This window comes from Dryobates pubescens, chromosome 22, assembly GCF_014839835.1.
Source record: "Dryobates pubescens isolate bDryPub1 chromosome 22, bDryPub1.pri, whole genome shotgun sequence".
Lineage (NCBI taxonomy): Eukaryota > Metazoa > Chordata > Aves > Piciformes > Picidae > Dryobates > Dryobates pubescens.
The window spans coordinates 2,628,884-2,641,527 of record NC_071633.1 but is presented as its reverse complement, the minus strand read 5'-3'; the positions used below and the strand labels follow the sequence as shown (position 1 = coordinate 2,641,527).

The following is a 12,644-nucleotide window of genomic DNA, read 5'->3' as shown; positions in this document are numbered from 1 at the left end:
CTGAAGGGAGGTTGGAGCCAGGTGGGGGTTGGGCTCTTCTCCCAGGCAGCCAGCACCAGAACAAGAGGACACAAGGGAGGTTTAGGCTGGAGGTGAGGAGAAAGTTCTTCCCAGAGAGAGTTGTTAGCCATGGGGATGTGCTGCCCAGGGAGGTGGTGGAGTCCCCATCCCTGGAGGTGTTCAAGAGGGGCTTGGATGTGGCACTTGGTGCCATGGTCTAGCCATGAGGGCTGTGGTGAGAGGTTGGACTGGATGATCTTTGAGGTCTCTTCCAACCTTGGTGATGCTGTGAAAATAATCAGGGGAAAGAATCTCTGAGGAAGGCTGAAAGCAGAGGCAGGCAATGAGAAATGACAGCAAGGAGGAGGCTGTGGATTCATTGTCTTTTATTGTCTGTGGAGGTGCACACACACAGAGCCCTCCCCTCCGGGTGCGCAGCCGGCTCCTGCTGCAGAGAGCTGCTTCGAAAGAATACAAAAGCCACTCTGGTGTAAACTTTGGAAGAATATTTAATAACTTTTAAAAAATAAAATGTATATTTTTTCAATTCTGCTCCTTCTATGAATGCACCAAAAAAAACAACAACCCCCGGAGCCGAACCGCAGTGCCATCCTCGGCAGCGCCAGAACGCAGGAGCGGAGGAGCCCTGCCTGCTGGGCTCGGGTGCCAGGCACAGGCTGGCAGAGGCCGCTCTGGAACCCAACCCAACCCTCCTGGCTGAGCCCCTGCCTGCTTTGGTACTGGGAGGTGTCTCACTGAAGCTCCCTCAGGCTCAGCAGGAATCTGCCACGACGAGCCCGGCCCCAGAGCGGACGTCGCCGCCTGGCCTCTGCCTTTGGAGCGCAGCAGGGAGGCTCGAAGGGTAACTGCCCTGCTGCAGCCTTCTGGGGGCTGACACCTCCTGCCCTGGCTGTGCTCGGGGCAGGGCAGCCTGGAGCCGTGGCTGCTGAGATGTGGTCACCTCCTGAGTTGGTCTGTGAGGGGTGAGGGCCTGGGTGGGTTCCTGCAAGCAGCCCTGTGGCTGCTGCAAGGTGAAACCGTCGTCCCAGCTTGGGTGCAGTTCCTTCCTCTCCACGTCCTAAAGCCTACAACACTGCATTCCAATGGGAATTCCTCGGTGGCAGAATAAACCTTTACAGGTGGAGACTAGTTGAGGGGAGGAACAAAGGAGTGTTGGCAAGAAGAGAAGCTGGGGGCGAGTTCGGCGAGTGCGCACGATGAGCCGTGGAGCTAAATAATTCTGGTGTCCAAGCAATAAGATTTGGCTGCTACTGCCAGTTACTGTACAGGAAAAGAACCCATCTTCTAGTTTATATATAGCTATATGTACCTAGAGTCTCATAACTGTGACAATGGAAAGCCAGGAGGATGTTGGACAGAGTCCAAAAGCCAAACCCTGCTGCTGCTGCTGCTGCTGCTGCTGGATTCGGTGAGCCCAGCCACGCGCCCTGGGCCTTCACATCCCATTAGCAAGCAGGAAGAGCAGCGGGTATCAATTAGCAGCGCTCTCCCTCAGTGCCCCTGGTGCCTTTGGTTTGCTCTGCACTTTAAAGGCATCAAGTCCTCCTTTGTGGGTAAAGGTAAGAAGTGGAAGTAACACAAAGACTTCACTAGAAGTGACAAAGCACTAATGGCGGCGGTGGGGATGGGTCGGTGTTGCTCGGCAGACACACCACATAAGCACCTTTCAGGTGGGGTTTGTGTACTAGAGGGGAGGTTTATCTTCAGCCAGTTCCCCGTGGAGGCTGATGCAGAGCGTGGAACTCTCTTGCCTGGGTTGCCACAAGAAGATCCTTGCTGCTCCACACAATCCTCTGCCCTCGCCAGCAGAGAGGATGGAATCCTCCGGCAGAGGGGAGAGGGGAAGGGTGAGGTTGGGCAGACGTGGGAGTGTTCAGGGGGCTGCAGTTGGGTCGTACTGGTAATGCCTCAAGCACCATGGCATCTGTCTGGCCTGTGTGAGGAGGGCTGATGGCATCCCACACACCCAGGCAGCAGCCCAGTTAGCTGAATGCTGCAGCAGCCTGGCAGCTGGCAGTGTGAGGGTGCTGGTTACAGAAGGGACTATTAGCAGCAGCGAGGTGTGGGCTGCTTGCTCTTGGTTTGGGTTTGGCTTTTCTTTCTCTCCAGCACTTAGGGCTCTGTGTTTCTGTTGCAGTGACTGGGCTCTACCAAGTGAGTGGTGCTTCTGCTCCCCAGAGGTGTGCCTGGAGCACAAGGCAGCTTGTCTGCTTGTAAAGAGCTCAGCTGTGGAGGGTGGTTGGAGGGAGCCACAACCTCTGACCTGGCCTCAGCTTGTGCCTGCTGCAGGTTTTGCTGAAGAGTCATGCCTAAGAGCTCAGCATGTGTTGGTGGGGGACTCAGGAGGAGGGTTTGTGATCCCCACCACCACCACCAGGCAGCTGATGAGGACTGTCCTCCGTGGAGCTCTGAGGCACCAGGGTTTGTTGTTACCAACGCAGCCATCAGCAGCCTGCTGTCTGTGTTAATCGGTGATGGCAGGGATCACTGCAAAGAGCCTGCTCTGCCTTTATCTGCCCTGAAAAGCCATGGTTTGTTACTGTGCTCATCACTGTTGTGCTGCTCTTCAGTGGTGGAAACCCTGAGCTGGCAGCAGGAGCACCTGTGGGCACAAACTGTCAACCATGGCAAGAAGCAAGGTGCACCCAAGCTGGAATTGCCTGAGCAGGTAAGGCAGGACCAGAGTGGAGAGAGGGAAGGAACAACCTGCACCACCTTCCAAAGTTCAGGGCTGCTGGCAGGGCAGCCTGGGCCTGGGAAGTGGAGAGCACTGAGCCTGTGCTAACACACTGATTGCCTGGGGAAGGGGTAGGGGGGGAGCTGCTCACTCAGTGTAAGCTCTGGCCTGGCTTCAGCTCTGTTACTGCTCACCAAGGCTTCTTAGCACAGCAGGAAAATCCTCATGTGGTGGTGAGGGTGCTCTGGTAGAGTGCACACAAAGGGACAGCTCCAGCTTGGGCTGCCCAGCTCAGTGCCCCATGCTGGAGGCTGACAGGTGGGGGTGGGGGTGGCAGACAGCTGCTCCTTGACACTGTCCTAAGCATCTCCCCACAGGCCATGGAGTAGGTTCAGGCCTGAGGGGAAGAAGACTGCAGGAAATCAGCAGAGAGGGGGGGAAAAAAAACAACCAACCCACCAAAAGCACCTCCAAACCTGAAGCAGTGAGGATTTGTCAGGGGTGCAGGGCCAGGAGGGGTGCTGAGGTGGGGGTGGGGTGGCATGTTCAGCTCTGGTCCTGGACATGGCCTTTACATTTAACTCAAAGCGAGCTCTGACTCCCAGCTGAGCCCTGCTGTCAGCACTACAGCTACAGAGTGACTTGCCTGAACCTGGGGCTTGCTCCCAGGCTGCCACAGCAGCACTGGCTGCCTTGAGCTGCAGGCACCATGCTTGTGTCTCTGCTCTGCTGCCAGGGGCAGGGAGGACCTCGCAGGCTGTGGGGAGCAGGCCAGTTGCACCGCTCCCTTTGCCTGTTCCCTTCTGTGTTCTTTCCCTGGGAGGCTTCAGCTTCTCCCTGCCAAATTATCTGGGGCTGCTCCCTGAGGGGGAACTGTTTGTTTGAACAGGAAACATCTGACTCAACCTCCTCACTGGAAGGGGTGCACAGGAGGGTACCCCCCCCGAGTTACCTCAGTTCCCAGTGCAGGGTGGGGGAATGGGACAGCTGGTGGCTGGTGTGAAGGGCAGTTCTGAGCTGCATTTCTGCAGCTTCCAGGAAGTGTGGGGCACATTCTAGCCCCCCAGCCAGGCTGAGGGAGCTGAAACAGAGCTGAGAGCTGACTGACTCCAGGGTCTAACACAGCCCTGATGTGCCTTGGCTGCTGTAAGAGTGCAGGAGAAAGGAAAGAAAAAGCAGCAAAGCATAAAATCATCTGAGGTCTCAGTAAGCCTCAGAAAAAGGAGCTATGTGCAAAAGATTTTTCCTCAGCAAGGCAAACTCTGCCACACCTGCAGCTGCTGAGATCCCCAAGTAAGTGAATGAAATGCTGCCATCCAGGGAAGGGAGGGCTGACAGCTCTGCACAGAGCAGCTCATGTGGAAATCATGAGTGATAGCTTTTGGCAGCCTAACTGGAGAGAGGGATGGTAAAAAAATAAACCCCATCGTGGAGGATGACAGAGAGAGCCCACTCAGAAGTTGTTTACTGAAAGGAAGATACAGCTGAGAGCAGTTCCTTGTTTCCCAGAGGCCTGGGTGATTGTGCCTCCTAGGAGAAGCCATCCTTGGGTATGGATTTCAGTTGGAATGTAAAAGGGTTCCCTCCTCCTGAGGGTGGGTGCTGGGTACCTTCACCCCCTTCCAGAAGAGCCTGTCTCTGAGTGGCAGACACACAGCTCCCACAGGCTGTGGGCCACTGGCACTGACTCAGTGAGGCAATGTCCAGAATGGTTTTCCCTTGCCAGCCAGACCTCGCTGCACAGCCCCAAGATTAAACCCCACTCCTTTAAAGCAACCTCTGTCTGAAGCTGATCGTCTCCTGGCTACAGAAGCAGCTGGAGACACCTGGAGCAGGGCTGCTGGGGCTGGACACTTCAGCTGTGTGCAGGCTGCAGGGCAGGCCCCCTGCCTCCAGCACTGCTGCCCTGGCCCTTCTGGCATGCTGAAGGAACAGGTGTTCCCCATGCCCCCTCTTGCAGACCCTGGGGGGGTGTGGAGCAGCCTGACAGGAGCAGGGGCTGCCTCAGGGCCTCTCTTCCACCATCAGCTTGCAGCTCAGCCCCTCCTCAGCAGCCTCCTTTGCCTCACCACCGGCTGTGGAAAAGCTCTTGGAGGTTTTCTTCTCTTTACAGACAAGGCTGCCACTTCCCCTTGCCAGTTCAGGTGCTGACTTCTCCTTTTCTTCCTCCTTCAGTAAGTGGGTGGTTCACAAAATGTTCAGGAGTTATTACAGCATTATACACAGTTTATAGTACAAAGAGGAAGGGGGGGGGGGGAGGAAATAAAGAGTCAGATGAATGAGCGTGAAGGAGACTTCTCCTGTGTCCTGTGGAGGAGGAGCAGGAAGGTTGGGAATGGTGTCTATGCACAGTAGGTGTCTGCCTTGACTACCTGACAGTACATGGTCATTGCAAAGGTGAGGCCCAGAATCTGAGAGGAAAAACAAACAAAGAGGTGGTTTTCAGTAAGCAACCCCCCACTTTACTCATCAAACCAAAGGGAAAGAGAGCAGCACGCTCCCCTGCTGTGGTTCCCCCATCCCTGGCTGCTGCTCCTCCTGCCAGAGCCTCTCCTGCTTCCTGCCTGCTTCCTTACCTGCGCTGCTGTGGGACACAGTGAGAGCTCCACAAAGAGCAGGCCCTGGGAAGGGGGGGCATGGAAAAGAACCCTTTGGATGATTTCTGCTTGGAAGTGTTTCCAGGCAGCAGCCCAGAGCCGCAGGGCTCTGCGGTTACCGCTGCAGGAGACAAAGGCTGCGCCCCGGCCCGGAGGAGGCTGCGCCCCGGCCCGGAGGAGGCTGCGCCCCGCGGCTCGGTGCTGCGCTCCCCGGCCCGGAGGAGGCTGCGCCGCGGCTCGGTGCTGCGCCCCGCGGCTCGGTGCTGCGCCCCGGCCCGGAGGAGGCTGCGCCCCGCGGCTCGTTGCTGCGCCCCGGCCCGGAGGAGGCTGCGCCCCGCGGCTCGGTGCTGCGCCCCGGCCCGGAGGAGGCTGCGCCCCGCGGCTCGGTGCTGCGCCCCGGCCCGGAGGAGGCTGCGCCCCGCGGCTCGGTGCTGCGCCCCGGCCCGGAGGAGGCTGCGCCCCGCGGCTCGGTGCTGCGCCCCGCGGCTCGGTGCTGCGCCCCGCGGCTCGGTGCTGCGCCCCGCGGCTCGGTGCTGCGCCCCGCGGCTCGGTGCTGCGCCCCGCGGCTCGGTGCCGCGCTCGGCACGGCCCCCCTGGGCTCTCGCCGAGCCTGGCCATGCATCAACCATCACCAGCAGCGCTCACCTCCGGCGCTGCTGGCTGGCCGCTCGGCCCAGGCAGGCGGCAGGCAGGAGGTGCTTCTGCTCCCGGCTCAACCACCCGCCTGCGGTGTGCCTCTGCTGCATGACTTGAGGGGAGAGGGGGAGAGGCTGACCCCCGCTGAAGCACTTCAATGAATGCACTAAGTGGTCGCTACTGTTCCTCTGCACTGCACAAACTCTCCTTGAAAGAAAGGTTTGCCAGGTAGGCTGCTTTTTTTGGATGCTATGAGCTCTATTTTAAGCGCTTAATTTGACCACGTCAGTGTGGTCCCTGCAGAAAGAGTAGCTCCTGCTAATGAGTGTTTGCAGAGAGTACATGAGTGACACACACAGACTGCTGCTAAAGAAAGAAGGGGAAAGGGTTATGAAGCTCTTTCCTCCTCACTTGCTCTCTTTCCAGAGTGAAATAACCCTGCCTGGCTCCGTGGTGCTGGCTTGGAGGAGGGAGATGCCTTTGGAAGCATACCCTGGGCAGTGCCTTCTGCTGCCTGGCCAAGGAGCCAGGGGCAAGGGTGGCTGGATTTGGGTTGTACCTTGAAGCATCATGGCTGAAGAAGCTCCTTTCTGCCCTGGAGCGTGGCACTGTGTGATTCTAACCCCAAGCTGGGTAACACAGAAACCAGAAGTCATCACCTGCTTGGGGCCAGAACCACAGAGCAGCAGCACCAGAGGCAGCCCAGGTCCTTGTGTAGGTGCTGGTGCAGCACAGCTTTGCTCAGCAGCTGGATTTGATCCCAGCTGGGAGCCAAACTACAAACCTGTGGTGTTTCTGCAGCTCACACTATTTGCTGGGAATATTAATTAGCCTCAAGTGCTTCCTCCTGCCCCAAGTGCAAAAGGCAGCCTTCTACACAGCCTGAATTGACTCCAGGGCCAGGAGGAGGGCTCTGATGAAGACTCAGGCATTTGCAGCCAACACCTGACACAGGGAGAGTCTGACAATGCCATCCTGCCTAACCTCACTTGAGAGGGCCCCCCAGCATGCTGGGGGTTGGAAGGGACCTCTGGAGCTCACCCAGTCCAACCCTCCCTGCTCCAGCAGGGCACCCCCAGCAGCTTGCCCAGCAGCACAATGGCCAGGGGGGTTTGGAAGCTCTCCAGAGGAGACTCCACAACCTCTCTGGGCAGCCTGCTGCAGTGCATACAGGAGACTGCAGCTGGGATTCTGACCCCAGGCTCTCTCATGCTGCTGCTAGTGGTGTGCCAATGCAAGTCCAACCCCCCCCCCCCCAGTTAATCTGGGGTCACATGGTATTAATTAGCTTAATGATGCCATCAATTCTGCTTGCAAGTATGAGAAAGGCAGAGCTGGACACAAAAGCTGCAGCTTCACTGCAGTCAGGAATGGGCCACAAAAGGAGGGCTGAGCTCTGGCCCAGCCTTCACCTCTGAAGCCTCAGGCTGGAGCTGTTGGGGATGCACTGTGGCTGCAGCCAGAGGAAGCTGGAATACAGACACAGCTACCTCAGAGCCAAGGTGCTACAGGAGGACCTGCTCTTCTCTGACCAGTCTCATGCTGGAAAGACCTGCAGGTCAGAAATCCAACAGACAAGCTGGACAGACAACCACCTCCCTTCCCTGCACTCAACACCAAAGGAGTGTGGCTTTATTGGTCAGGGTGAGCAATGGTAGACACAGCCCAGCTTGTAACTTACCCTGGGCTGAGGCTGAAGAGTTTAAGCTCTCTTTAGGCTACACTGAAGCTAGGTGCTGAGTGGGTGCTCCTCTCTGGAGAAGCACTGGGCAAACACAGGTACCCTGAAAGGCAGCTCCCTTCTGTTCTGTCTGTGGAGGGCAGGGACCACCCCACCACTGAGGCCAGGCTAAAGCTTTGATAAACCCCTTGGGGTAAAGTGCAGCCTGAACCAGAAAGTGTGCAGCATTCAGTCCCCTTGCAGAGAGTGTTCTAACTGAATTCCAACACAAAAGACTGAGATCTTGCAGAGCCTTACTCCAACATCAGGCAAAACTGGGGATTATTACAAGAGGCTTGAGCACAGAGCTGGCTCTGTGGTTACTGAAATAGCTACAATTAATTGGGATTTGAAAAGGGATATTCAACTGTACCTGCACCATGGCTGTGCACAAGCCAAAGATTCCCACTGCTAGCAAGTTTTCCTGCAGCCAGACCTTCACTGTTTCATAGCAAGGCTGGAAAAACAAAACCAGAACAGCATCAACAGGATATTGCCTCAGCCATAACCCCACAGCTCTGCTCCCCTGGCAGGGTACAGACAGCAAAGGCTAAGCAGGTAGCCACCACCATCCATTTCTGCCTGCAAGCCTGGACAAGGGTGGTAAGGACACAGAAAGTGTCCCTCCAAAATGCTGCCTGAGCACTGCTGCTCCCTATGCATTGGGCCAGCAACTGCAAATAAGCAAGCAGTGGGTTTGGCTCCTCTGTGCCCTCTGAAAAGCAACTGGAAGCAGAGCTTCAGGAAGAGCCTTTCCTTCTCCCCCATGTTTCAATGTTTACTTTCATCCCTGTTAGGGGTACCAAACCCCAAGGGTGCAGTGAGAGCTGCTCAGTGCTGCTCCTGCTGCACAGGGGCCCTTTGCCTGCCATTCTCCAGCCTTTCACAGCACTCCTCCCTGCTTGAAACTCTGCAGAGGCTGTAACCTCATCTTCCTGGCCCAGTTTTGGGGGGGAGGATGGAATTGGCCCTGGCTTTAAATAATGTCTGTAGGGCAACCCTGTGCAGAAGCTGTGCCCTTTGCCTTGCCCATGGCTGTGGCCAAGAGGCATTCAGAGCTCTCAGAGATTATTGCCCACCAGCAGGCACAGTGCTAACCTGCACTCATCTCCTTGGCACCCCAAGAAAGCAGAAGAAGAGCTTTTCAGTCCTTCAATTCAGAATGGGACTGGGAGCTACTGGAGAGGCAGAAGCTGGTTGGAAGCAGCCTCTGCCAGTGCCAGGCCATGTGTGGGAAAGCTCCCCAGGAGCTACTCATTGTCCTCACAAACCACTGGAACCAGCAAAACTTCCTCCAGGGGTGAGCTCCACCTCTGCCCTGGGCAGCCTCTTACAGGCTTTAACAACTCCTTTGGAGAAGAAGCCCTTCCCCACATCCAACCTAAACCTCCCTTGGTGTAACTTGAGGCCATTTCCTCTCATTTTATCACTTGGGAGCAGAGCCCAACCCCCAGCTCCCTGCAGCCTCCTCTCAGGGAGCTGTGGAGAGCAATGACGTCTCCCTCAGCCTCCTCTTCTCCAGACTGAACAGCCCCAGCTCCCTCAGCTGCTCCTCCCCAGCCCTGTTCTCCAGACCCTCCCCCAGCTTGGTTGCCCTTCTCTGGACACATTCTAGCCCCTCAGTGTCCTTCCTGCAGTGAGGAGTCATTCTCCTAGCCAGATCTTGCCCCAGATCAGTGGAACAGCTTAGAGCCTGCTGGAAGGAAAGCCTTCAGCTCCTAAAACCAACGCACTCGGTGCTGTCACTGGAAGTGAAAAGCCTCCACTCCACTTGAGCACCACTGACCAGAGCTGAGTGAGGAGGGCACAGCACACCTTGTCAGCTGCACAGCCCTGCCAGCCCCTGCCCTGCTGCTGGGGAGCCACTCACCGCTTTCCACCAGGTGCCTGGGGAGTGGAGCCCACAGTTCTCGCTGAATTCCAAGCAGCAGGAGTCCGGCACCCGGGTGGTGTTGTACACCTCAAACCAGTCGGTGTAGTTGGAGACTCCACAGCATCTGAACTGCAAAAGGACAAACCCAGACACCCCCCATGTCAGTGTGAGCTGCCACTGCCTGCTGCTGCTCCTGACACTGCCTGCTGCTGCTCCTGCCACTGCCTGCTGCTGCTCCTGACACCTGCCTGCTGCAGCTGGGCGTTCAGCGCCTGTCAGTGACCCCAGCGGAGAGGCTGGAGGTGGTAAAGCCCCACAGCACGTCCTCAGCTTTCCCCAGACAGAGCCTTCCCCTCTCTCTCAGTACATTTAAAGATGCCCTGGCATGTAGCTCAGGTTGATACAAGCAGCAAAGGCAGCTGACTGCAGTGGCAGGACCCTGCAGGAGCTGAATCAGGACAGCCTCCCCCAGCCAAGAGCTGAAGTGACAGAGCAGGATGGCAGCAATCATTTGCAGCTTGTTGACAGAGGGGGGAGGAAAAAAACCCAACCTACAGCTAGAGCACTCAGGAGATGGAGATGCTGAGATCTCTCCAGCACATTGCCTCTGAAATCATGATTGAAGGCAGATTTCTCTCCAGGCTGTTAATTGCTGATCACCTTTGGAAGGCTCTGTCAGTCAGTGAAGATCTATTTCCTGCTCTTCCCTCCTGGGGGCAGTTCCTCAATAGCATCATCTGTTGCAGCTAAGCAGCGGTGCTCCAAGTGTCTGCATGCACCACAGGCTGCAGACTGACTGTGGCAGAGCTGAAGCAGGAGGTTTGTTCCCCTTTGGTGTAGGATGAAAGGTACAGAAATGGTAGATCACAGGGAACGGCTCCGTGACCACCCTGCCCCCCCGGGAGCTGCTGTTTGCCTGTGGTACAGAACAAGCTAAGCTTCATTTCCATAGTGATGTATACACCATCTGTGCCTCCTCAGAGAGCTCAGGGGTAGGAATTTGTTGGTATTTAGACACTTCACCACTAAAGGCACTGCTGGGCTGCTGTTGGCAGCGCCTCGCACTTCTGCAGGGCTCTGCCAGCCAACCTCGTAGCCCCCAGATGACCAGGGTAGGTTCAAGCAAGGACCTGCACCTAGGTTGGGGCAATCCTCATTATCAGTACAGGCTGAAGGTTGAGAGCAGCCCTGCAGAGAAGGACTTGGGGGTGCTGCTGGGGGAGAAGCTGGCCAGCAGCCAGCAATGGGCACTGGCAGCACAGAAGGCCAAGGGCAGCCTGGGCTGCAGCCAAAGCAGTGTGGCCAGAGATGGAGAGAGGGATCCTGCTCCTCTGCTCTGCTCTGGGGAGACCTCACCTGGAGCACTGTGGCCAGCTGTGGGGCCCCCAGCACAGGAAGGACATAGGACTGCTGGAGCAGGTCCAGAAAAGGCCATGAAGATGATCAGAGGGCTGGAGAACCTCCCCTGTGGGGCCAGGCTGGGGGAGTTGGGGCTGTTCAGCCTGGAGAAGAGAAGGCTCCAGGGAGACCTCAGAGCAGTGTTCCAGTACCTGAAAGGGCTCCAGGAGAACTGGGGAGGGATTTTTGCCAAGGTCTGGGAGTGCCAGGCTGAGGGACAATGGCTTTGAGCTGGGAGAGGGGAGATGGAGACTGGAGATGAGGAAGAAATTGTTGAGAGTGAGGCTGGGGAGACTCTGGCACAGGCTGCCCAGGGAGGCTGTGGCTGCCTCCTGCCTGGAGGTGTTGCAGGCCAGGCTGGGTGAAGCCTTGAGCAACCTGTGCTGGTGGGAGGTGTCCCTGCCCATGGCAGGGGGTTGGAACTGGATGATTTTGAAGGTCCCTTCCAACCCAACCCGTTCCATGACTCTAAGAATGTATCTACAGATGTAAAAGAGATGCAGAGCCTGCAGGCACAGAGGGCTGAGCTCCACGGCACACACAAGATCTGCTACTGAGCACCAATAGAGGGCAGAGGTGCCCCGCGTTAGCACTCACCCAAGGCTGCTTCCAGCCCTTGAAGGCCAGGAGAGAGAGGTTTCAGTGCTCACAGCCCTTCTGCCAAGCCAACGGCAGGAATCTGCCCTCAGCTCACAGCCATCCCCTCAGCTCACAGCCATCCCCTCAAGCCTCTGCTCTGAATTCTGATTTGGCCCCTGGCAGGAATCAATCCTGAGCCTGCAACTCTTTGATTTGTCAGCTGGCAGCTTCATCTTCTACAAACTGGTTTGAAAGGGAGGTGGGGGGGGGGAGAAGGTAAACCCCCCCCCCCCAGCATTGGTGCCTTGCTCTGTTTGTGTGCTCCTGCAGAGCAGACAGGAGCTCTGTGCGTGCCAGGTCCCAGCAGAGGACAGGAGCAGCCTGGAACACAAGGTGTGCACTGGAGGAGAGCTGCTTCAGCTGGAAACCCAACAGGAAGGTCTTGCAGGCTGTCATCATTAGAGTCAGGAGGCAGCTCGTTGATAGACAGTGAGAAGTGACAGCTTGTAAATAGCAAGGCTTGAGGCTGCAGCTCAGCTGTGCTGCAGAGAGAGCAGTGGAGAGGGCTCAGACAGCTGAGGAATCTCCTGGCCAAGCGCAAGCGGCACAGGCTTGCGGGGCTCGGGGCTGAACCCCTTCCGCCCGGAACGCTGCCTGCCTCAGGCTGCCAAGGCCTGACAGCCTCAGGAGGTGAAGATGAAGCAGAGGATCTCTAGCTCAGGACTGCCTAAGAGGCTGAGGGCAGCTGCTCCTAGAAGGTGGCTGGGCCATGAACTAGGGCTGGGACTCCAGAGAGTGAAACTCCCTGGTGGCAACAGGACAGGATGGGCTGCAGAGACGAGCTGCAGCTGGACACAGGTTGCCTGCCCATGGAGGTCTCCTGTGAGCTGTGCAGGGGCAGAGCATTCACTGGGGGTACTGACCTGCTGCTGGCAGGCAAGGCAGGGCCAGCAGTGGGAGAAAGGGCTGAGGAAAGCTCAAGGCAGCACAAGGATCCAGAGTCTTGGGACTGGAAGAAGCAAGGGCTGGAAATGTAACTGGAAGAGCTGAGTCTTTGGAAGACAAAGGAAGGATGAGTGATGGCATTAAGGAGCAGATCACAGTATCACAGAATCACCAAGGCTGGAAAAGACCTCAAAGCTC

General features: G+C 57.0%; 1 protein-coding gene across 3 annotated transcripts in view; it reads right to left on the bottom strand.

The window, feature by feature from the left end:
* Positions 1-4,535: 4,535 nt before the first annotated feature.
* The window catches only part of TSPAN4 (tetraspanin 4), a 393,869-nt gene continuing 385,760 nt past the window's right edge, over positions 4,536-12,644 (bottom strand). For all 3 annotated transcript variants that reach the window (XM_054171779.1, XM_054171780.1, XM_009904392.2), the window contains 3 exons: positions 9,522-9,653; positions 8,025-8,108; positions 4,536-5,109 (listed from right to left, as the gene is read on the bottom strand). In XM_054171779.1, the coding sequence (XP_054027754.1) occupies positions 5,041-5,109; positions 8,025-8,108; positions 9,522-9,653 (285 nt within the window). In that variant the 3' untranslated portion in view covers positions 4,536-5,040. The remainder of the gene's footprint in view (positions 5,110-8,024; positions 8,109-9,521; positions 9,654-12,644) is intronic.